The sequence below is a fragment of the Puma concolor genome, chromosome D3, assembly GCF_028749965.1.
Source record: "Puma concolor isolate L17-30 chromosome D3, mPumCon1.1.hap2, whole genome shotgun sequence".
NCBI classification, from domain to species: Eukaryota; Metazoa; Chordata; class Mammalia; order Carnivora; family Felidae; genus Puma; species Puma concolor.
Window position 1 is genome coordinate 70,743,742 of NC_141678.1, and position 23,364 is coordinate 70,767,105.

General features: G+C 41.4%; 1 protein-coding gene across 1 annotated transcript; it reads left to right on the forward strand.

Moving 5' to 3' along the window:
* Positions 1-1,799: 1,799 nt before the first annotated feature.
* ELAC1 (elaC ribonuclease Z 1) lies at positions 1,800-15,197 on the forward strand. Its single transcript, XM_086683008.1, has 4 exons — positions 1,800-1,923; positions 5,322-5,486; positions 11,496-11,963; positions 13,710-15,197. The coding sequence occupies exons 2-4, from the start codon at positions 5,330-5,332 to the stop codon at positions 14,174-14,176; spliced, it is 1,092 nt and encodes a 363-aa protein (XP_086539134.1). The 5' UTR covers positions 1,800-1,923; positions 5,322-5,329; the 3' UTR covers positions 14,177-15,197.
* Positions 15,198-23,364: the final 8,167 nt, after the last annotated feature.

Consider the following 23,364-nt stretch of genomic DNA (forward strand, 5'->3'; position numbering starts at 1 on the left):
TGCTTTTGAAGGGGGAAGGGTTGGTTGTAGGTGAAACAAGATGGACCAGATGTTACTATTGAAGGTGAGTGATCACTATTCATTAAAGTTCATTAGACATTTTCCCAACTTTTCTATATGTTTAAAATTTCCCATAATGGAAAGTTTTAAAAATAAGCAAAAAGTTCTACCCATGATTTTCTAATGGGAAGAGAAGAGGAGTTGGGAAGAGGAGTTGTAGGAAGCCTTGATGGGTAGGCAGGAAGTCCTGGGGCAGATAAGTCCATGGAGGGTACTGCTGTGGGTAACCCGTAGCTGAGTTGTGACCAAGACCTCGCTGTAGAATGATGTGTGTCTTCCTGGGCCCTCCTGAGCTAAGCAAGTATCAGGATAAATAAAGTTCACGTTCTGGTGTTTAATACTTTGCCAAGGCAGACCCCACATGACCAAATCCAACTTATTTTTTTCCTTTTCCAAAATACCAATCCAAGTCTCAACCATCCTTCTGGACCCAGCTCAAACCCTTCCTTTTCTTAACTAACTGCATATCTAGTCATCTCTCTTTTTCTATATTTTTGTCACTCATTTTGTCGTCTTTTTTTTTTTAATTTTTTTTTCAACGTTTTTTTAATTTATTTTTGGGACAGAGAGAAACAGAGCATGAATGGGGGAGGGGCAGAGAGAGAGGGAGACACAGAATCGGATACAGGCTCCAGGCTCCGAGCCATCAGCCCAGAGCCTGACGCGGGGCTCGAACTCACGGACCGCGAGATCGTGACCTGGCTGAAGTCGGACGCTTAACCGACTGCGCCACCCAGGCGCCCCTCATTTTGTCTTCTTGTTTGTTCCCTCATATTGTGAGTTGGTGGCTTCCCAAGACATATTTTTCCAGCCTCAGTGTATGCTCCTAAAGCCAGGGACTATGACATACTCAAAAAATTATTTCAGCATCAAAAATAATACCATCCACAGAGCTGGAACTCAATTAATACTTGAATAAAGGCTTTGAAGAAGCCAAAAAGTAGATTATGCCATGGTCTATTGGATAAAACAGTCGGGGTGGGGCAAAAGGGTTCTTGAGTCCTCTCTCCTGGTAATTCCAAAACCCCCACAGTCCCAGCACCTCTATTCCTGTTATGAAACTGTTGGATACTTTGACCATCTCAAATATGTCTAGCAAAACTCAGGGCCATCTGGCACTGCATAGGAGCTTAAGATACCTTTTTTTTTTTTTTAAGTTGGAATTTAAGCCAAGTTTTTTGCCCTTGTGGTAATCACCACGTGCAGTTTCTGCACAGAGCACGTCTGGGTTTTTCGCTGTCGTGTCCAGCAGGCTATGCTGTGCACAAAGAGAACACACCAGCAATGTTTGTGTGAAAGCAGATATCCTGTGTATCCCTAAATAAAGTGGAATAGAACGGAGTTCTCAGGATCTAGAGTAATGCTGCTATGAACTCTGATTCAAAGGCACATTGCTTTCTCTTAAGGCATCGTAGGCTTAAACGTTTAGATTTAGTGATTAAAAGAAAGATTTATTTCAGCGCAAGACTAGAAATTACACAAACATATGCAGCAACAAAGCATTAGGGACAACACTCATCTGGGAGCACGCTGGAAAACGTTACACGCTTCTCCTTTGGGCGCTGTGGTCCTCACAGGTGACCGCTACCACCTTTACCCAGAGAATTGTGCGGGCGAATGAAGGCCGACGGGTACCCACGCGGACCTAGAGGGCGCCTACCATCGGTGCGGAGCCCACCCACGCGGCCCGGCCAGGCCAGGCCCGGCACCACCGAGCGCGGACCTCCGGCGCATCCTAGAGCGGCCACACGCGGCCACAGCCCGCGGGGCACTTCCGCCCGCGCCGGCGCCGCCCGGTGGACGGCTGGGCCTTGCCGCGGGCCTGCGCCTCCCTCGGCTCCTGCCGCGGGCCTCGGGTAGTGGGTGAGTGGGACGGGGAGCGCCGGAGAGGGGCGGGCCAGGGTCTGCGCCGCCGTCTGTCCGCGTTCGCCTTGTGGGCCGAGCCCGGGCGCTTCCTCCGGACTCGAGGGCCGGGCCGGAATGGAGGACCCAGGCCCGGGGAGCGCCCGGGAACGTGGACGCGCCTAGTCTGTCCTCCACCCCCCCTCACCCCCACCCCAAGGCGGGAGCCCCCGCCCACCCCTCCTTTGGGAAATTGACATTGACTTGAGGGCGAGCCTGGGCTCGCTGGTGGTCGGAGACCTGGCCTGTGGCCCTGACTCGGCGTTGGCATCTATTTGTCTCCGGGCCACGGTTCCTTCATTTCCAAAATGGAGGAAGGCAGTATGCGCCCTACCTAGATCACAGGGTGATTGCAGGGTTGGCGCTGCCTGTATGGAAACTGGTTCTCAACCCGGCAGCCTTTAGAATCGTTTGGGAAGCCTTCCCAATGCTGAGTCCCCAGAATCACCAGGTGATTGGGATATCCTGCCGGGACGAGAACCACTGGCCGGGAGTGTCAGGTGACAGTACTGTGGTCGTGTGCTGTGTTCTCCACCGGAATGTGCACTTGGTCCAAGGTGGATCATAGCCATGAGAAAGCAAGTGGCTGGTTTTATGTTCAAGAAGACAGGAACCAAATCCGGTCTGGTCACATTGAATTCCTGGTGCATAGAATGGTGCATGCCACAAAACATGAACCATTGTAAATAAAGTAATTTCTGATTACTTTCCGACCTACTGGGTGGGTTTTGATCATTTGGCTCATTTTTTAACTTTTTATTGTGGAAACTTCCACACATTGAAACAAGATACTGTACCGAATTCCCAACTCTGTTGGGTGACTCTTATGCTCACCTCACTAGATTAATTTGAAAGCAAATCTGAATGTTTCGTTTTGTCTATTAAATACTTGTTTGCGTTTATAAAACACAATAATTCCTTTTTAAAATATCAATTTAATAAGCATTTCATGTTACCATCTATCCAGTCAGTGTTTACATTTCCCCAGTTCTCTTTTTTCTCCCAGTTCTCTTTTTCAGTCTGCCCAAATCCAGATCCAAACAAGCTACACATGACATTTGGTTGACATCTCTTATATTTCATTTAATCTCCTTATGCCATCCCTCTTTATTTTTTTTCCTCTGTATTTTACTTGTTGAAGCAACCTATTTGTATTTCTACGTACTGGATTTTGCTTCTTCCATCCCTGTGTTGTCCTTTAATAAACTGGTATTTAGATTACAGGCTTTTTCAGATTTCAGGTCCTACTTTTTGGCAAGAAAACCTCATAGTGTTATTGTGTACCTCCTATTGCAGCCCACCAGGAGTTATATAAGGTCTTGTTTCTCTTTGTGGTGTTAAGATTGGTCAGTGGGCCTTTTCTGTACAAATCGCACTGCAGGGTAACTAAATAATTGGCCAGAGATTTACAGAAGGATGCCAACTAATAACTTCAGAAGGAATGAGAGAATATCACCTTTTGGCAACCTCTAGTGAAATAACCCAGGCAATGATTAGTAGTTGTTAAACATCAGGAAGAGAGACGTTCAGACAGCATGTGCTTCCTGATGGGAGTACCCAATACCACGCAAACAAGCATTCTTGGATAAATACTTATGAAATATTCTTGGATATGAATGTGGGTGGTGGATATAGACCAAGATTGGCCATGAGTTGATACTTGTTGAAGCTTGGCGATGGTCATGTGGTAATGCATTATACTAATCTCTCTACTTTTGTATGTGTTTGAAATTTTTCAAAATAAAATTTTATTTTGTTAAGTTTGACTAATTGGCTAGTGAATTCAGGTCAGCCTGATCCATCCATTATAGTTCTCCATGAGCCTTTCACTAAGTGATTCTCAAACAGACTGCACATTAGAATCACAGGGGAAGAATTTTTTTTTTAAATACTAAAACACATGTCTCACTTGCAGAATTTCCTTTTTAATTGTTCTGGGATGGAACCCAATTATTGATATGTCTTAAAAGCTCTCCAGGTGATTCTAATATGCTCTCGAGTTCTGTACCATTGGCCTAGATCCATTATTTGTTAGGGATTGCAGAGTGATTATATTTTATTATTCCTTCTGCATTTATTAGCTTTTAAAATGTTTGACTTTCTATATTGTGTTATTCCCATCTCTGTTGCAAACTGCAATCCAACAGGAAAGCCTCTGCAAATTACCTAATTATCAGAGGAATGCTTGATTTTGGAAGTAGAAGTGTGGAGTAACACATGGAAGGGACAGTAGCATAACCTAAAGCCTGTGCATGAATTGGAGAGATGTACCATCTGTGTGGGTGAGGTGGGGGGGGGGGGGGGGTTGGGAGGGCTGACTGTGTCCCCAAACGGAAAGGAAGATTCGGTGATGTGTAGTTAGAAAAGTATGTTCAGCCTTGTGACCCATTTCTTTTTAATAATCAGTATTAAATAAATGAAATAAACATATAAAATAAAGTCATCAGATGCTGCTCATTGCAATGAAAACCAATCCAAAGATTTAAAAGAAAACTTAATGACCACTCCCCACCATCACCATTTTAATCACTCCTGAGATAACCAATATTAACAATATGCTGTGTATCCTTACACACAGACTTTCTCTCTCATATAAATGCAGAGGTTTGGGGCATTGTAAAAATGATGTTGTAAAAATCTGTAACTTTTCTCATTGTCGTCCCTCCAGGACAAGAGTTACAGAGCTGACTTAACTGCAGAATAAATAGTTGATGGTAGGAATGTACAGTAAAATATTCAGTCATTGTCCTAGTGAAATATATTCAGACCGTGTCCAAATTTTAGCCACCTTAAAAGTACCACCAGAAACATTGTACATAGGTCCTTTATTTCTGTAGGGTCGATTCCTCAAAATAGGGTGGCTGAGTTAAAATGTACTGTTAATAGCATCATTATTATTGGTAATATATATTGCCAAATTGCGCTCCCAAACATAAAAGCAGTTTACATCTCTGCCAGTAGTAACATATGAGAATACCCATTTCCCCCTGTGTTCTACCTATTCATTCTTCCCTCCTTCCCCCCCAAACCACTCTCAACCACTGGTCTTTTACTGTCTTCATAGTTTTACCTTTTCCAGAACATTACATAGTTGGGATTCAATTACAGTTTTTAATTGACTGGATCTGGCAGTTTTTTAACTTGTTTGTTTTTGTACGTGTGAGCAGCCATCCAAGGTTTGGTAACTTGTGGTTTTAACTCACTAAGAGTTATTCACATCTTACTTGGGATTTCTGTATAAGAACCCAGTCTCTTCTGAATAACGAAAAGATAAATGAACAGTAAATCTCACAACGACCTGTTTTTGGTGATATCGAGCAGTGATGTGTAATAATCCCTGGGTAATCTTTTCATTGCAGGGTGGAAGATGTCTATGGATGTGACATTTCTGGGTACGGGTGCAGCATACCCATCCCCAACCCGGGGTGCCTCTGCTCTGGTCCTTCGGTGTGAGGGCGAGTGCTGGCTCTTTGACTGTGGGGAGGGAACTCAGACACAGCTGATGAAAAGCCAACTTAAAGCAGGTTAGTGTGCATTCAACTCTCTCACCAAGACTATCTCTTACTCTGCTTCATTTTCTTGGCTTTCCTTGAGGCTTTTGCTCAGAAACAGCCCTCACAGTTGCATCCCACTTCAGTGCTAGAGCCCTGGCAAGGTTTGGAAGACCCTCAGGCATCCAGCCTCCCCCACTGAACTTTATCTACTTGTTCGTACTGTAAATGTTGAGAGCAAGGATTTATATAGGGTTAGGTGGTGGAGGATGGGTTGGGATACATGAGGCATATTAGATGGAGACTACGCAAGCAAGGGAACAGTGTACATGATTCCACCAGGAGATGGTTGTCAGTATCACGAGAAGATACAAAGAGTAATAGACATTCAGAAGAGTGAGGTGTTCTTTTTCATGTGAGGTTATCAGGGTAGGCCTCTCACAGAAGGTGACCTGTGAGTCGTTGAAGGAGGTAGAGGGATTTGCTGGGCTGGGGAGATGAACGTGCAAAGGCCCAGCATCAGGGAGACTGAGGAGTACAGTGGCTCAAAGCTTTGGCCTAGAGTCAGGCCAACCTGGGTTGCAGTCCCAGCAGTGTCTTGGCTTTTGGCCTTAGCAGATCAACAAACTTAAGGCTTATTTTCCTTAACTTTTTTTTTTTAATGTTATGTATTTTTGAGAGAGAAAGAGAGAGAGAGACAACGCGCACGAGCAAAGGAGGGGCACAGAGAGGGGGAGACATAGAATCTGAAGCAGGCTCCAGGCTCTGAGCTGTCAGCATAGAGCCCGACATGGGCCTTGAACTCACATGCTACAAGATCATGACCTGAGCCGAAGTACAAAACTTAACCGACTGAGCCCCTTATCTTAAAACGTGGATAGAAACTCAACTCAAGTCAGCTTAAAAGGGGTGTTGTAAAAATTACATAAAATAATCCCCTTTCTGTGTGATTGTTTCTTTCTCATCAGTTAAAGCTTAGCTCAAATGCCATCTCCTCAGAGACTTTCCCTGAACCCCTGGAGTTCAGTAATTCCTCGTTCTTCTCAGGCATTTTACTGCTTTGTGCTATTTTTATTGACTTCTTAGCATCAATATCTAAAATTGTTATTTAAATAGTTGTTTCTGTGTTCGCTGTATTTTCCCTGTATGATAAAGTAAGCCCAAGGATCATTTATATCCTTAGTAGATGCCTAGTAAATATCTGATCAGTTAACGCATGAATAAGGTGTTCAGCACTTAGTATGGTCCCTCTCACTTACTGCAACTTGTTAACTGGAAGTTATTGAAATTATTCCTCTGATTCATCACAGTGTGTGGCATTGATGGCTATAAGAAAGTTAGTTCTAGCGTCCAGGGATCTCTTAGTCTAGTGGTGGGAACTGATGTGTAAGTAGTCATAATGTAATGTGATAAAGAGAATAATGGATCTGTTTTCTAAATACTTTTGGAGCACAAAAGAGGGGGACGTTAACTGTGTGTTCAGAGAAAGCATCCCAGAGATGGTAACAGTACAGCTAGGATCTAAGTGATGATTAGAAGTTTCTCTGGGGAGAAAAGTAGGGATGGACTTTCAAGGAACAGAAAAAGTGAGCAAGAAGTAATCGAGTTTCTAGGAGAGAAGTGACATGTTTGGCCAGGATAAATGAGAGGTAAAAATGCTGAAAAAGTGAGGGCAGATTATGAAGTTCTCTGTGGTTTGCTAAGGTATTTGGACCTTCTTATTCTGTTGGCAGTAAGGAACCATTAAAAGTTTTTAAGCAGGGGAATGATATGGTCTGATTTATGTGTTAGGGACAGAGTTTTCTCGTGGCAGATGTACTGGGAGAGACCAGTGTTAAGGCAGTTACATTCATCTGAGAGAAGAGAGAGAGATGAGGGTGTAGGGATAGGGATGAAGATGAGACTCAATTTAAGAAATACTTGTAGACCTAGCAGGGAGTGGGTGACTGACTGAATGTCTAGGATGTGAAGAAGTGAAGGATTATTCCAAGTTACAAGGATGGTGTCTGAGACCTAAACAGGGAGACAGGAAAGGAGCTGTTGGAGGAAGGAACTAATGCATTTCACTTAGGACTTGTGGCCTTGAGGTGTACACAGTTCAGCCTAAGACCCTGAGGTCTTAGTATAGCAGGTACTATACTTTATTTCCCTTGGGTCACACAGAGGTTCCTTTCATGAGAACTCTCAGGGAGGAGCAGGCTGGCGTGGAGGCAGTAATACCCCATTTTAGAGAGTAGGGGTTGAGGTGGTGGGATGATTAAAACAGAAACAAGAAACTGTTAAGTGTGGGTACTAGAGGTGTGGGTGTGGGGATTAGTCGTTACTTTTTATTTAATACCTGTGTCAGTTACCAATGCTGTATCACAGATTACAAATTTAGTGTCTTACTGCTTTTATTGTCTCATAGTTTCTGTGGGTCAGGGAGTTTGGGCCTGGGTTGGCTGTCTTCTCTGCGTCAAGGTCTCACTGGGTTGCACTCTGTATTTGGCTGGGGCTGAGGTCTCATCAGAGGCTCATCTGGGGAAGAATCTGCTTCAGAGCTCACATAGGTTGTTGGCAGGACTAAGGCTGCCTCAGCCCCTAGAGGTCTCCTCCAGTTCCTGATCATGTGGGTTTCTCCTTTGTGGTAGCTCGATTCCTTACTGCCATCCAAGGGCAAAGAAACTCCAGAGCAAGTCTGCTAGCAAGGTGGAGTCTTATAACATAACATAATCACCATAATCACACTGCATCCCTGTGCCATATTTTACTGGTTAGAACCAGTTTGCAAGTCCCACCTACACTCAAGGAGAAGAAATTGTGAAAGGATATGAACATCAGGAGCCAGGGGCCATGGGTACCACCTCACGTCTATCTGTTACAGTACCTTTCTCTAATATTTTATATTTTGTAGCTATTTTATATATGTTTTAAGTAAACATTTTGCAAAGCTAAGCCTCATAAAAAATAAATAAAGTCTAAGGGAATCTTTAGTTTATGAAATTCGTGTTGGCTAAAAAGATTACTGGCTTCAGAGAGGAGGGTGAGATGGTAATCCTAGAATATTATCTATGACTCTTTAGCATTTCAAAAGCCCTCAGTCTCAAACTGGAATGCAGCACCCTCAATTCATCTTGGTTACTCTCAACCCAATGTGGACCTGTTATTTGATTCATTGAAACCCTGTCAGCTTATACTCCTCCTCTTATGAGTTTTGTAAGGAAGTGCTCTCTGTTTATCTAAACACACTTCTTTTAAGCTTCCTTGGCCCCAATGTGCAAGCATCTGATTAACAAGTAATAGGTTTGTCATGTCTTATTTCTTTCATAATTTTAAAGAGTGAGCTTAAGCTTTTCTTCTTTTTCCCTTAAAAATGATTATAAAAAGGGGGCGCCTGGGTGGCTCAGTTGGTTAAGCGACAGACTTCGGCTCAGGTCATGATCTCGCAGTTTGTGAGTTCGAGCCCCGCGTCGGGCTCTGTGCTGACAGCTCAGAGCCTGGAGCCGACTTCAGATTCTATGTCTCCCCCTCTCTCTACCCCTCCCCTGCTCACGCTCTGTGTCTCTCTGTCTCTCAATAATAAATAAACGTTAAACAATTTTTTTAAATGATTATAAAAAGTATTACAAAAGTATGATGAAAAAATGTTTATAAAAAGTATACTTAGGGAGCACCTAGCTGGCTCACTGAGAGGAACATGCAACTTCTTGATCTCGGGGTCATGAGTTCGAGCCCCACGCTTGGTGTAGAGGTTACTTAAGTAAATAAATAAAGACATTTTAAAAAGTGTACATTCTCATTGTAAAAATTCAAACAAAGCAGAAAAATATTAAAAAAGCCTAAAATCCCCCTTATAGGTAAATATTTTATAGATGTATATATGTTAAAGGTATAGGTATATTTGGTGTGTGTGTGTGTGTGTGTGTGTGTGTGTACGTACAATTTTGCGTAAACAGTATCATATTAGGTGTAACCTGCTTTTTTTTTCAACTGAACAATAATATATTGCAGATATTTTCCTATGGCAGTAAGTATAACTGTGTCATCGCTTAGGGGATCCTTAGAATTCCACTTCTCTATGGATGGCATATTCCCCTGTAATTTTCTTGTTCGCAAGTGAAAGGAAATTCATGCAATGCACTTTGCTTTCTTCATTTGATAGCATCCCCTAAATTTGATAATTGAGGTTGCTATTCCTTCTCCTTCTGAAATCAAGTTTCTTGAAATGAAATGTTTGTCTTCCCTGAACCTGTGATAACTGTGGGAAGCAATTTTGACTTACTTAATTTGTCTCACTTGCTTTGGACTCACAGATTGTTTTGGTGTTCAGTTTTGGCTTTGTTTTACACCAGATAGGGAGAGGGCCCAGAAAGTCTCACTTGGCAGTTTTAAGGTCAACGTGGAGATCATGACTCAATAGCCATTCTAGTTATCTAGTTCTTTTGTCTGCAGAGGCCTCAGGTCACACTTATGTGTGTCTTGGCAGCTCGGACAGCAGGAAGGGGGGTGATGAATGGGTTCCAAGAAGTCAAAAGACAGCAACAACAGGGACTAAAAAGAGAAAACAAAAAGGAGCATACTGAGGATACTTCTGGAGTGCCTCAGGGTTCTCCAGATCTCAGATCAGCCTCTGCCCAACTGTTGTTCTCTGCCATGGGGCCTGGGTTTGATGTATTAACTCAGGAAAGACTTACTTGGAGAACACTTTCGCCTTGATGTCACAGGATAAATCACATTACAATAAACTATTCCTGTTCTTTTATGGTATCAAATACTTGAAATAGATGGGCCATGAGCTAGGAGCAGAAGCCTCTGTTATACTAAAATTGTGTTAATTGGGATTGTTACTTTTAAAATGCCTTGTGGCGCATCTCAGAGAAATGCTAATGTGGCATCATGCCACATACCAGCAGTAGAGTCAGTTTACCATTGATGAATTCAAGTTACGACCTAAGCCAATATGTACTGAAAAAGCCATTGTGTTAGCTCACGTTGAAAAGAAGGCATGGACACATGTACGTTGACATAATACCATAGGAGATCTGCCCTCTGATCTACATTCTAGCATCTGTTGCCCACCTTCCCTCTGGGTTCTTCACCCCTTTCCTCTCCTGCGTCCTCCTTTCCCCCTCCTGTTTCATCATCTTCTTTTTCCTCCTCCCCCTTCAACCTCACTCAGACAGGCAGGCTCTGTCTTGGTTAATTCATCTCTGTCCAGTGCAGAGGGTCCTTACACGGCAGTTTTGGGTTCAGGCATTGGTCCAGTTGGATCCTGGGGAACATTTGTTTTGCTGGAGGTATGTATTTTTTATTCTCAGAGGGAACAGTAGAGGGCACTGTAACTGTCAGATGCTTTTGACGTTTGAGGCCTATCTAGTTTAAGTGAACTATTTTGGTACACTTTTTGTGTCCCTTTTCTTGCTTGCTTGCTTGCTTGCTTTCTGGCTTTCTGTCTGTCTTTTAAATTTTTTTTGAGGTTTATTCATTTTTCAGAGACAGACAAAGCATGAGTGGGGGAGGGGCAGAGAGAGAGGGAGACATAGAATCTGAAGCAGGCTCCATGGTCTGAGCTGTCAGCACAGAGCCTGACACGGGGCTCGAATCCACGGACCATGAGATCATGACCTGAGCTGAAGTCAGACGCTTAACCGACTGAGCCACTCAGGTGCCCCTGTTTCCCTTTGCTTTGCTTTGCTTTGCTTTGCTTTGCTTTGCTCTGCTTTGCTTTCACACTCTTTGTTTCCCTTTTCTTCCCTTTTCTTTTTCTATTTCCTTTCTTTCTGTAAGAAGATATGTAGGAAAATACTCTTAAAACTGCAATACTATGTAAATTGAAGATGCTTTATGAAAAAAGTTACATCTAGATCTTGTTAAAACATAAAGCCTGTCTTGCTTCTGAAATCATGTAGAAAAATATAAAGAAGTATGTTTATGGTAATAAATAGAATTCTAAATTCATTTTGCTGCTTTCTATGTAAGTTGTTACACATGTTTCAAGTAGCTTTGTATAGGTTTTTATTTCTGGAAAAACTCCCAAATTTTTTTCTCTGCCTCAATCAAAAGGGAGAATTACCAAGATTTTCATCACACATCTTCATGGAGACCATTTCTTTGGCCTTCCTGGCCTCCTCTGCACAATCAGCCTGCAGAGTGGCTCTGTGGTTACCAAACAGCCTATTGAAATCTATGGCCCTGCCGGGCTTCGGGACTTTATCTGGAGAACCATGGAACTCTCTCACACAGAGCTGGTCTTCCCTTACGTGGTCCATGAGCTGGTGCCTACAGCAGATCAGTGTCCAACAGAAGAACTAAAAGAATTTACGCACGTGAATAAAACAGACAGTGTTCCCAAAGAGGGACAAGGAAGAACTATCCTACTAGACTCAGAAGAAAACTCATACCTTCTGGTTGATGATGAACAGTTTGTTGTAAAAGCATTTCGCCTCTTTCACCGAATTCCCTCCTTTGGGTTTTCAGTCGTAGAGAAGAAACGACCAGGTAAACTCAATGCACAGAAACTGAAAGACCTCGGTAAGTGGTTTTCTTTCTTCTTCTTTTTCTTCTTATCAGTTGAGCTGTTGTTAGCTGAAGCTGTTAGAAGTGTCATAATAACCTTCCTTTCCTTTCTCCCAGGCCCGAAACTGACATTTCTCCACTTATTTCTTTTGCCCAAAGTCTGCTTATTAAGGGAAATTCTTGAGGGCAAAAGATGCTATTCAGACCAAAATCCAAATATATACTTGAATCCTTTTCTCTTCAACCCCCTGGATCCACATTTTTAGTCTCTCTTATCTTCAGCTAATGCTATCTTGCTTGGGAGGGTGGTTGTTGTTGTCCTAGGTCTAGGCTTTTATTTTTTCATGTCTTCCTTTTGAAATATGCTTTCAGTGACATCTTTGGCCTGAGAATTTTTGCCAGAGTTCTTAACCTTGCAACTGCAACCAGCTACTTTTCTTTGTTTCAGGATTTTCTTTCTTTATCAACTTTGCCTACTCATTCAACCTTGATTAAATTAATTTGATGTTCAGAATACTATGTCTCAATTGTTTTACATGCCTGGGTTCATCATAGGTGGAAACAAGCATGCAGAAATAGACTTGGGCCCCATCTGAGGCTGTGTACCTCCTCCCTGCCAGGCCATCAAGCATGAGAGGATCTTCAGCACCTCTCTTGAAGCAGTGTCCAGGTCCTTTATACCTCCAGCATCACCACCTTCCTTGTCATGGCCATGTAGACCCTATAAAAAGCATGATGGTATCTTCCGTAGATTTGTTTCTTTTTTCTTTTAAATTTACTTGTTTTTGAGAGAGAGAGAGAGACAGAGTGCGAGCAGGGAGGGAAAGAGACAGGGAGGGAGACGCAGAATCTGAAGCAGGCTCCAGGCTCCGAGCTGTCAGCACAGAGCCCAACATGGGGCTCGAACTCATAAGCTCTGAGATCATGACCTGAGCTGAATTCAGACACTTAACCGACTGAGCCACCCAGGTGCCCCTAGATTTGTTTCTTTATGCAAACTCTTCCTTCCTCCTCAACTAAAACAAAACGCTAAATAATGAGGAAAAGTGACTTAGGCCAAAGGTATTTTTATTATCTAAAAGCTGTGGAAATACTATTATATTGGGAAACTTTAAATATGATGTATGCTGGAATTAGCGAACACATTCTATTTGTTTATAGGTATTGTTCAGAGTGATGATCATCAGGTGTTGTTCTATATTAATGTAAGATAATTAATATAAGTTTTACCAAACCTAATTTGGTAAACATGGAACTGCCCTGCCTACGAAGAAGATTATGTATGATTGCCAGAAGTTCTCCTTGATCTTGTGATCCAAACAATCCCCTCAAACAATTTTTTTTATTAAGTTAGTCAGTTTGTAGGTACTTTGTCATTATTTAAATGGACTCGTTAAATTTACTCAAAAGATGAGCTTGTTAAGTAAAGCGGCCTCAAAAACTGTTATTCCTGTTCACAGCCGAGAATCAAAGCTGATAGCTTGACCCTAAGAAGGTCTTAGTGGGACTTAAAAGCTTAAAACTCATCTGACATGTGTGCTTGGGAAATGTTTTAAGTACTAGGGCATCACTAACATCAATAGCCAACACTGAACTTTTAAAAATGTATAAATATTCCAGCTTTCCACAAGTAGTAAAATATTTATAACGATTATGAAAAGAATTGGATGCCTTTTCCATTTTGGTGCTGTTAAAACAGACTCTCTTAACAAGTCATAAATTCCATTCCCATGATGTGATGTTATCTGCCTCCGTCATTAGGTGTGCCGCCAGGTCCTGCCTATGGGAAGCTGAAAAATGGAATTTCTGTTGTTCTGGAAAATGGAGTTACAATTTCTCCCCAAGATGTCTTAAAAAAGCCTATCGTTGGAAGAAAAATCTGCATTTTGGGTGACTGTTCTGGGGTTGTGGGTGACGGAGGAGTGAAGCTGTGCTTTGAAGCAGACCTGTTGATCCATGAAGCGACCCTAGATGATGCCCAGATGGACAAAGCAAAGGAGCACGGCCACAGCACACCACAGATGGCAGCAGCATTTGCAAAGTTGTGCCAAGCAAAGAGGCTAGTTCTGACTCACTTCAGTCAGAGGTACAAGCCAGTTGCCTTGGCCAGAGAAGGAGAAACAGATGGGATTGTAGAACTGAAAAAGCAAGCCGAATCAGTGTTAGATCTCCAAGAAGTGACTCTAGCAGAAGACTTTATGGTGATTGGCATTCCGATCAAGAAATGAAACCCGGGTTCTGGAATACATACTGACATGTCTGTGAATATGTTCCTGAGCCAACAGCCAAGTTGGTTATTGTAGTTGGAGGTTGTGCTTCTAGTTTTGGTCTGAAATTATTTGGGTCCTAACCACCCTAAAAAAGGATAGAGCTGCATTGCTGAGCTGATTCAGCAGTGACAGGGAGCAAGCTTTTGGATAATAAACCATTTTAAAAAGAAAAAAACCAGCATCCTTCTTAAAGCCCAAATTTGACAAAACGATAACCTGTTCAGGTATACTTTTTGTTCTGTGGCTGCTGCCTCAGGTGTAAGCCAGTACCCCCATGCAATCCTGGGCTTAGCTTCTGCCCAGGTTTATCGCTGTTGTCGGCACAGTATATAGGGATTGGCCCTTTGGGCTAAAAATGGTATTTTGGCAGTTTGTTGAATCTGTTCATATTATTAACAGAATACAGAGAAATGTAATGAGACATTGGACATGCAGGATTGAAGGTAGCATATTAAATCTGTATTTGTTTGCTGGAATACTGAATGCAGGATCAAGATAGGTGTTTATCTTCAGTCGTTGTTTTATGGAACTTTCTGCTCTGCTGTAAACCTGTGGGTCTCGGCTGGGGGTGATACCACTCCCTTAGAAATTAGGGGATGTTTCTTGTCAAAATGACTCGAGGGCTGGAGAGGGGTACTACTAGAATTTAGTCAGTAGGGACCAGGGATGCTAGATACTAAAAAATTTGAGTCCTGTACAGTGAAAAATTATCTCCCCCCAAAATGCAAATCTCAGGCCTTTTGAAATACACAGCAAGTTAAAATCTATACATACTCCCAATGTAAATATACTTTGTCAAAATTAGTGATGTGAATTGAACTACTGGGTAAGTCAAATTCTGCAGCAAGCATTAAAAACCTAGCTACATGAAGGTATGGGGATTGGAATGTTATATCAAATATTATTTGACAGCAATGAGCCATGAACTGGAACTTACGAATCTGGAGGTAAAGAAATGATATCTATTAAACCGAAGTTTGTTTATTTATTTATTTTTAAAAATTTTTTTTCAACGTTTTTATTTATTTTTGGGACAGAGAGAGACAGAGCATGAACGGGGGAGGGGCAGAGAGAGAGGGAGACACAGAATCGGAAACAGGCTCCAGGCTCTGAGCCATCAGCCCAGAGCCCATCGCGGGGCTCGAACTCACGGACCGCAAGATCGTGACCTGGCTGAAGCCGGACGCTTAACCGACTGCGCCACCCAGGCGCCCTCTATTAAACCGAAGTTTAATTTATGTGTCCCTATTAATTAATAATTCTTTGAGCACAGTTTCAATAAGCTAGCTTTTCTTCCTTCTTCCTTCTATCTGCCATGGGGTTATCTCTGACTCATTTGACAGTGTTTCTCAAAATGGGTTACATGGAAAGCTAGTCTCAAGCATAGATTCATTCAGAAGGATTTCCTAATCACATTAGTTTGGGGAACACTTTATGTTGTGTGTCCCTCTGGAGGTGTTCTAGTTCTCGTCAATATATTAAAAACTGTACTGCTTGAGTGATAACAAACCAGTCTTTGGTGCCAGAAAGACTGATTTCAGAGTCCAATTCTGTACCTTATGGTGGTACTTTTGTGGCCTGGTGCAGATTACTTACTCCCTGTCAGCTTCAGCTTGCCTTTTCCTTTTCCTTTTCCTTTTCCTTTTCCTTTTCCTTTTCCTTTTCCTTTCCATTTATTTTGAGAGAGGGAGCGTGAGAACGGGGAAGGGGCAGAGAGAGAGGAGAGAGAGAAAATCCCACGTAGGCTGCCCGTTGCCAGCACAGAGCCCGACGCAGGGCTCGAACCTGTGAACCGTTAGATCATAACCTGAGCCAAAATCAAGAGTTGGATGCCTGACTGACTGAGCCCCCCAGGTACCCCTTGCTCATTCTACACTAGGAAAAATAATGAGACCTACTGTGTAGGATTGCTGTGAAGACTAAATAGGAGGAACATAGCATAAAAGGAACATAGCACATGGCTTAAAGGTTGAGAAGTCCTGCAGTAGAGGGGCCTGTCATCTGTTTTGGACCCCTTTCTCAGTCCTGTTTCACCACATACCATCTATGAACATGCAGGAACCTAGAGAATTTCATAGTACACATATTTACAAATTCTGTCATGGTATATACTGTTAAATCCCTTTAGGTTCTTTCTGGGACTTATCTCACAAAAACTTTTGACTGCTGATTCTACCCTACTCTAGGCTCCCGGGCCACCAAAGTTTGACCAGCCTAGCATATCTTGGTTTCCGAACTCAGTTAAAACAAGCATTTATTAGACACCTAATGTGTGCCCAACCCTGTACACCAGGGACTGGTTGGTAATGCTCCTGGGGCTCTTGAGGTTAAAGACTGTAGCTTAATCACCTCTGCATTCTTGGAATTACCCACTCATCATAAGCACTCAAAAGTGTTTATTGAATGAAATGAGGCCTTGATATCATGACTGCATAAACTATATGGCCTAATGTTGAGGACCTGTGCTAAGCCCATTTCATTATTGCATTTGTCTAAAAAAATTTGGCCACCTGTTTGGTTGTGCTCTGTTCAACTGAGTACCAACTAAGTGCTGGGCTTTACCGTGTTATAACTACATAAGTGAATATAAGACACAATTTCAGGCTCAATGTCTGGTGGTAGAGACTACTAGTAAACAAAAGTAAATATACAATTCCTTCTCAGATTCTAATTTTGTAGCCTGGCACTCAATTTTGTTTTTCTTAAGTGTTATTTGGTAACTGATTTGAGCTGTGCCCTTAGAATCAGACCCTATTAATGTATGTGGTCTAAGTCATCAGAGACCATGGGAATGTAAGATTGATCAAACGTAGAGTGTCAGTCCATAGTGAGAATTCTTGGGCTCTCTCCTGGCCTAGAATTTTTTTTTTTTAAGTTTATTTATTTTTTTATTTTGAGAGAGAGAGGAGAGAGAATCCCAAACAGGCTCTGCACTATCAGTGCAGAGCCCAATGCGAGGCTCAAACTCATGAACCACGAGATCATGAGCCGAAATCAAGAGTCAGACACCTAACTGACTGAGCCACCCTGGTGCCCCTAGTTTTTTTCTTAATGGTAGGACACATCCTAAGAATTTGTGGAGCTAGAATTAAGAATGAAGATTATACTGGACTTCCCAGAGCCTATAATATGCTCATGGTTGTATGACTCTAAGAGAGGATTAGAATATGTATCGTGCCCCAAAGTTATTTGATCATTGAATCCTTTTTGCCAAGGAACATCTTGGAGCACAGGAAAATACTGTTTCTTAATACTTTTCAAAATTATTATATTTATATTTTTTACCTGCACTATTTATTGAGTTAATGAATTTCGTATTTACACGTATTTTTTTGTCCTAAACTATTTATTTTTTTCATTTATTATTATTATTATTATTATTATTATTATTATTATTAATTTATATCCAAGTTAGCATATAGTGCAGTAATTTCAGGAATAGAATCCAGTGATTCATCCCCTATGTATAACACCCAGTGCTCATTCCAAAAAGTGCCCTCCTGAATGCTCCTTGCCCATTTAGCCCATCTCCCGCCCACCCAAAACCTCTCCATCAACCTTCAGTTTGTTCTGTCTAAACTGACATTCTGTCAGGAATCTATAGGTACCTGCTTGCTTTAAATTTTAAAAATGAACTCTCCAATTCTCAAAAGGTGTTTAGACTTGCCCAAATAGACCCCAAATCTGTTCTGTTTTTCTAATACTCATGCTTCATTAATATACTTTTAATGAGCTTTTAATTACAAAAGCAGCATATGCTTGGCAGATAATTTTTTTAAAGAATTCCAGGAAGAAGATTACTCATAATTCTGTCACCCAGAAAGCACCTACTTCTCATTCACTGGTGTTCAAATGGAGATGTGAATCAGTATCAATCAAGGTAGGCCGTAGGTGAACAAGGCAGGACATAGGTGGACAAGGCAGGATATAGGCAGACAAGGTAGTACGTGGGTGGACAAGGGTGTGTAGGTAGGCAGAAGTCCTAGGGCTGTGATGCCAAAGCCTCTAATTCAGTAGGTCTGGAGTGGAACCCAAGGATTTGCACTTCTAGCAAGCCCTCTAAGATACATGGATGTCTGACCATAGTGGGAGAAAAAGCTCTTTTTCTATGCACTAAAAAAAAAGAAAGAAAGAAAGAAAAAAAGTGGAGTGTGTGTAGATATTTTATATATATTTAAACATATTATGTTTGGGGCGCCTGGGTGGCTCAGTCGGTTAAGCGGCTGACTTCGGCTCAGGTCATGATCTCACGGTCCGTGAGTTCGAGCCCCGCGTCCGGCTCTGTGCTGACAGTTCAGAGCCTGGAGCCTGTTTCAGATTCTGTGTCTCCCTCTCTCTGACCCTCCCCCGTTCATGCTCTGTCTCTGTCTCAAAAATAAATTAACGTTAAAAAAAAAATTTAAACATACTATGTTTATGTATGTGTGTATGTTTTTACATGTAGGTTGATTTCAACTGTTTTTCTAATTTCACATTACGAGCATTGTCCCATGATGTTAACTGTTCTTTGAAAGCATGAATTTAATGATTATAATATTCCATTCTATAGATGTAACATAATTTAACCTATTTCCTATTTGGGGGGCATTGAGATTCTTTTCCATTATGTATAAATAATACCATCATGAAGATTCTTTGGTGTCAATCTTTGTATCTCTGAATATTTCCTTAGGATTGATTGACTTATTGGAAGGCCAAAACCTCTGACTGTTGTTTTAGACTCTGCATAGGAATCACCCACCTGTTTTCTAGCTCACAGCAGTGTGAGAGAGGCCTATTTTGCTAGTCATTGGGTGGATTATACAGTTCATCAGTTAATGACTTTTCTAACACTTCTCTTCCAAGATATTTGTCTTGTAAAGATTATTTTTGCCTCCTAGTGCAAATAGCTTTATTATGTCTTTCAACTAGCATGTATAATTCAACTATAATTTCCTTGACTATTCTTATGCCAACTTAAAAAAATTGAACAGTTTTTACTTAATGGGGTATAAGTCCTTACTGCTTTAAGTGTGTTCATGACCGATGTACAGGGAAGGTACTTTTGTCTTTGCAATGTACTTGTTCTGTCCTTACTGATTGATGGATTTTTCAAGTAATGAATGAGTCAATATTTTTTCTTATTTGGGAAGAATAAAAAGAAAATGTTGGTAATGCTTTGAATATTCACTCTTGGCAGGATAAGAATAGAGTTTGGGCATGGTGGGACATGGGGTAAAATCAAGAAATTCTTTTCTTCCAAAGTAGAAAGTAAACAGTGTTTAAAACTGGAAAATAGAGGTGCCTAGGTGGCTTAGTTGATTGGTCATCCTACGCTTGATTTTGGCTCAAGTCACAATCCCAGGGTTGCAGGACTGAGCCCTGTCAGGCTCTGTGCTAAGAGCATGGAGCCTGCTTAAGGTTCTCTTTCTCCCTTCACCCTCTCTCTCCCCCTCGGGCACTTTTCCTGGCTCACACTCTCTCCCTCTTTCCCTCTAAGATAAAAATTAAAAACTACTGAAAAATAAATAACGCTTTTAGCATGCTGTATTAAAAAAGAAAAAAGGGGGCACCTGGATAGCTCAGTCAGTTAAACATCCAACCCTTAATCCCAGCTCAGGTCATGATCTCACAGCTCATCAGATCGTACCCTGTGTCAGGCTCTGAGCTATCAGCACAGAGCCTGCTTGGGATTCTCTCTCTCCCTCTCTCTCTCTGCCCCTCCCTGCTCACTCTCTCAAAATAAATAAGTAAACATTTTAAAAGGTAAAAAAAAATATATTCTCCTAATAATAAAGGGGGGGGGTGTAGTCAATACCAGATGAATAGTTAGGAGTGGAGGAAGGGATCTTGAGTGGAAGGTGCGAGGGGTATGAGGAGGAATGATCAGAGGACTACTGACTTTTATAACCTAATATAGTATGAGTACCAGTTGCTATTTTTAAAATCCTGTTTGCTATTCTGAATGATTTATGTGTATATGTATTCATTTCGTTTAAAAATTATATGAAACACATAAATATCATTCAGAGTAGAATAATCGTATCAGTTGCTGGTTTCCACATGGCTGCTCCAGGTATTCGACAGTTTCTCTCAAGCTTTTTTTAACATCCAATCCATTCTCCCTACTGAAAAGTGATTTTTTTTTTTTTTTTTTTTTTTTTGCAAAACGCAAATCTGAGCCCAGCATCCCCTACTTGAAACTTTTTAATGGCCTTGCCTTAACACCCTTTCCAACCTAATCTTTCTCCAAAGTGGCATTCATTTTTGCAGCTCCAGCCACGGGTCCTTCTTTTGCTTTGTTAGGGGCTTCTGTTGTTCCAACCTCCACTTGGAAAGTTCTTTCTCCTCCCCACAAGATAACCTTTAGTGGGCCTTCAGATCACAGCTCTGCAGTCACATCCTCAGAGAGACCTTCTCAGACTTCCCACCAGGAGGCATATTAACTCTTGAAGCACCTGCACCCCCACCTTTCTGGTGCTTGTCGCTTATATTTTCGTTTTGTTTATTTGAGTATTTGATTAACGTTCCTTTTTCCCACTAACACTGCAATCAGAACTGTGTCTGATTTTGTTGCCTTTTGTGCCCTAGTTCCTAGCTCATTGGAGCATACTAGGCGCTCAATAAATAATAGTGACTGGCTCAATTTTCCTTGCCATCCTGTTCTATTAAGATGCAACACCTCATTCTCCTAGGGATTTTTCCTGATCAATACTAAAAACAAAGAAAAATCCCCACCGTTACTCTCTGAACTAAAACTGGAGAAGAATAGAATGGTTGTCTGTGACCTTAATGAGGCAAATCCTTATAAATACTAATTCTAAAGCTTTAGCTTGTGTCCTAAGATATGCAGACAGATACCTAGAGTCAGAGAAAAGGTTGGAAAAAAGTTTTTGTGCCTAAGAAATTGGGATGTTGCCTTTTGCGAGGCATAGGAAAGTCAGAACAAAGGTAATAAAGAATGAGAGAAGGCTAAGCCCCATTCAGGGTAAGGAAACTGGGGGAGAACCTTAAAAACACAGATGGGTGATAATTCAGTTTTATGGTGGCTGCGCTGCTTGGAGTAAGCCCCTCCAATTCCCCCAGACTATCTTTGAAGTCTGATAGACACGTAGGATTTGAGTAATCTCTCCTCAACTCTGCACACCAAATAAGAACAGGTTCTGAATTCCCTGACTGTGTTGACCTGGGTGGAAAAGGGACAGCAGAAGTGAGAGTGAGACAACCCCAAACTAACACAGTTGACAGGAGCTGGAGTCAGAGGTGAACACAGCCTAAGTCTCCCAGGAATTTTCAGAAAATTGTAAGGAGGGCATTGACCTTTATGTAACCCATGGGGTGGGGAGGCAGGAGAGGTATTGAGCCAATGTCATGTGTATCTTAAAGGAGAGGGCAACTTTGGCTAATGTCTGGACACATATTTCTGTGCCCTTGACAGAAATATTCTAGGGATTAAACACCTGTCATCTCCAGGATAATAAGGAAGTAGAGGGGGGTGCCTAAGTTGACCCAAAGTAAAAAATATTTCCATTCCTAAATAAAGCTGAGAAACACTGTTGCTCAGATGTCAGCATGCTAATTATACACTCAGCAGACGTGGCAGGTACAAAGATTAAATTCGCCCACGAAAAAGTAAAAGGGGAAAGGCAAGAGATCAAGTTTCCCAGCTATATAAATCCCCCTGTAACTGCCAGAAACTGTTCAGGCAACCTCAGCTAGAGCTAAGCAACATTTAGTTTGGTGTTGCCAAATGAAGCCAAGGTTATTTTGTCTAGGTTGTACTCGACATTGTTGTGGCTTCCAGAGATCATAGGTTTGTCTGAATGAGACCGTATCTTTGTCAAACATCCTGGACTGGAGCTGACCTTGTAGAAGTACCTATGTCTGGGTCAGCAACCCAAATGCTGTTCCTAATTGACCACAAAGGGCCTTGCTATGGAACGCATCTTCATACAGCTGGTAGATACTGGAAAACATTTTTTTCTCCCACATGCCTCTACTAAGAGGCAGCATAGCCTACTGCAGTGGTCTTCAAACTAGGATATTTGTACCCCTCGGGACATGTAAAGACTTTCCTAAGGATACACAGGCAAGCTTCCATATGAAGGATTTCCTAAAATCAATCTTGCTGATAACTAGTGTAGGCACAGTATCTTTCTGGGTCCATTTCACAATGCTCCAGGATACCAAAAAAGGGGGAAATTGAAGTATTGGCATTGGGGCTAAGACATGAATGATTAGGTACCAAATTCTTTTGCAAAATGGGTAAGTAGTTTCTAATTTGTTGCTTTGAACAAAATTGAAGGGGGATCTAATCAAGTCTAGATCAAGGAGTATCTGACCTATCCAATGATAGATTCTTAAATTGCTTTATTGAGATAACAATTCACATACCATGAAATTCAGCGGTTTTTCTTATATTCAGAGAGTTGTGTAAATATCACCATTATCAATTGTAGAACATTTTCTTTATCCCCTGAAGAAACTCTGTACCCTTTGGCAGTCACTCCCACTTTCCTCCCAAACTTCATAGCCCTCAACCACTTTCTACCACTAATCTACTTTCTAACTACTAATCTGTTTTGTCTCTATAGATTTGCCTATTCTTAACATTTCATATAAATTGAATCATACAATATGTGGTCCTTTGTGATTGGCTTCTTTCAGTTAGCATAATGTTTTCAAGATGTATCCATGTTGTAGCTTGTATCAGCCAAATAATAATATTCCATTGCATGGATACACTGCATTTTATTTATCCATTCATCAGTTGATCCAATGATAGATTATTGAAAATACTCTTTACAATATGCCTATATCAGGAATGAAGAAGGAGACATTGCTACAGATCTTACAAATATTAAAAAGTGAAAAGAATACTATAAGTAACTTTAATTTTAGATAAAATTGAACTTTCTTAAAAAACAATTTTCTAGAACTGACATAAGAAAAAATATAGGACTATTCAAATTTTCTGTTTTTTAAAGAAATTGAATTTGTGGTAAGAAACACTTCTTACAAAAAACCTCCAAACCCTGCCCGCCTCTCCCCTGCCCCCCCAAAAAAATCCAGGCTTACATGGTTTCACTAGTGAATCATTCTGAACAATTAAGGAAGAAATATACCTTTCTCCTACAAATACTTCCAGAAAATAGAAAAAGAGGGAA

Excerpts from the sequence above, each read along its gene's own strand:
- ELAC1 (XM_086683008.1), top strand. The coding sequence starts at position 5,330 with ATGTCTATGGATGTGACATTTCTGGGTACGGGTGCAGCATACCCATCC. Across the intron at positions 5,487-11,495 it reads GAAAAGCCAACTTAAAGCAG|GGAGAATTACCAAGATTTTC; the intron begins GTTAGTGTGCAT and ends CTCAATCAAAAG. Across the intron at positions 11,964-13,709 it reads ACAGAAACTGAAAGACCTCG|GTGTGCCGCCAGGTCCTGCC; the intron begins GTAAGTGGTTTT and ends CTCCGTCATTAG.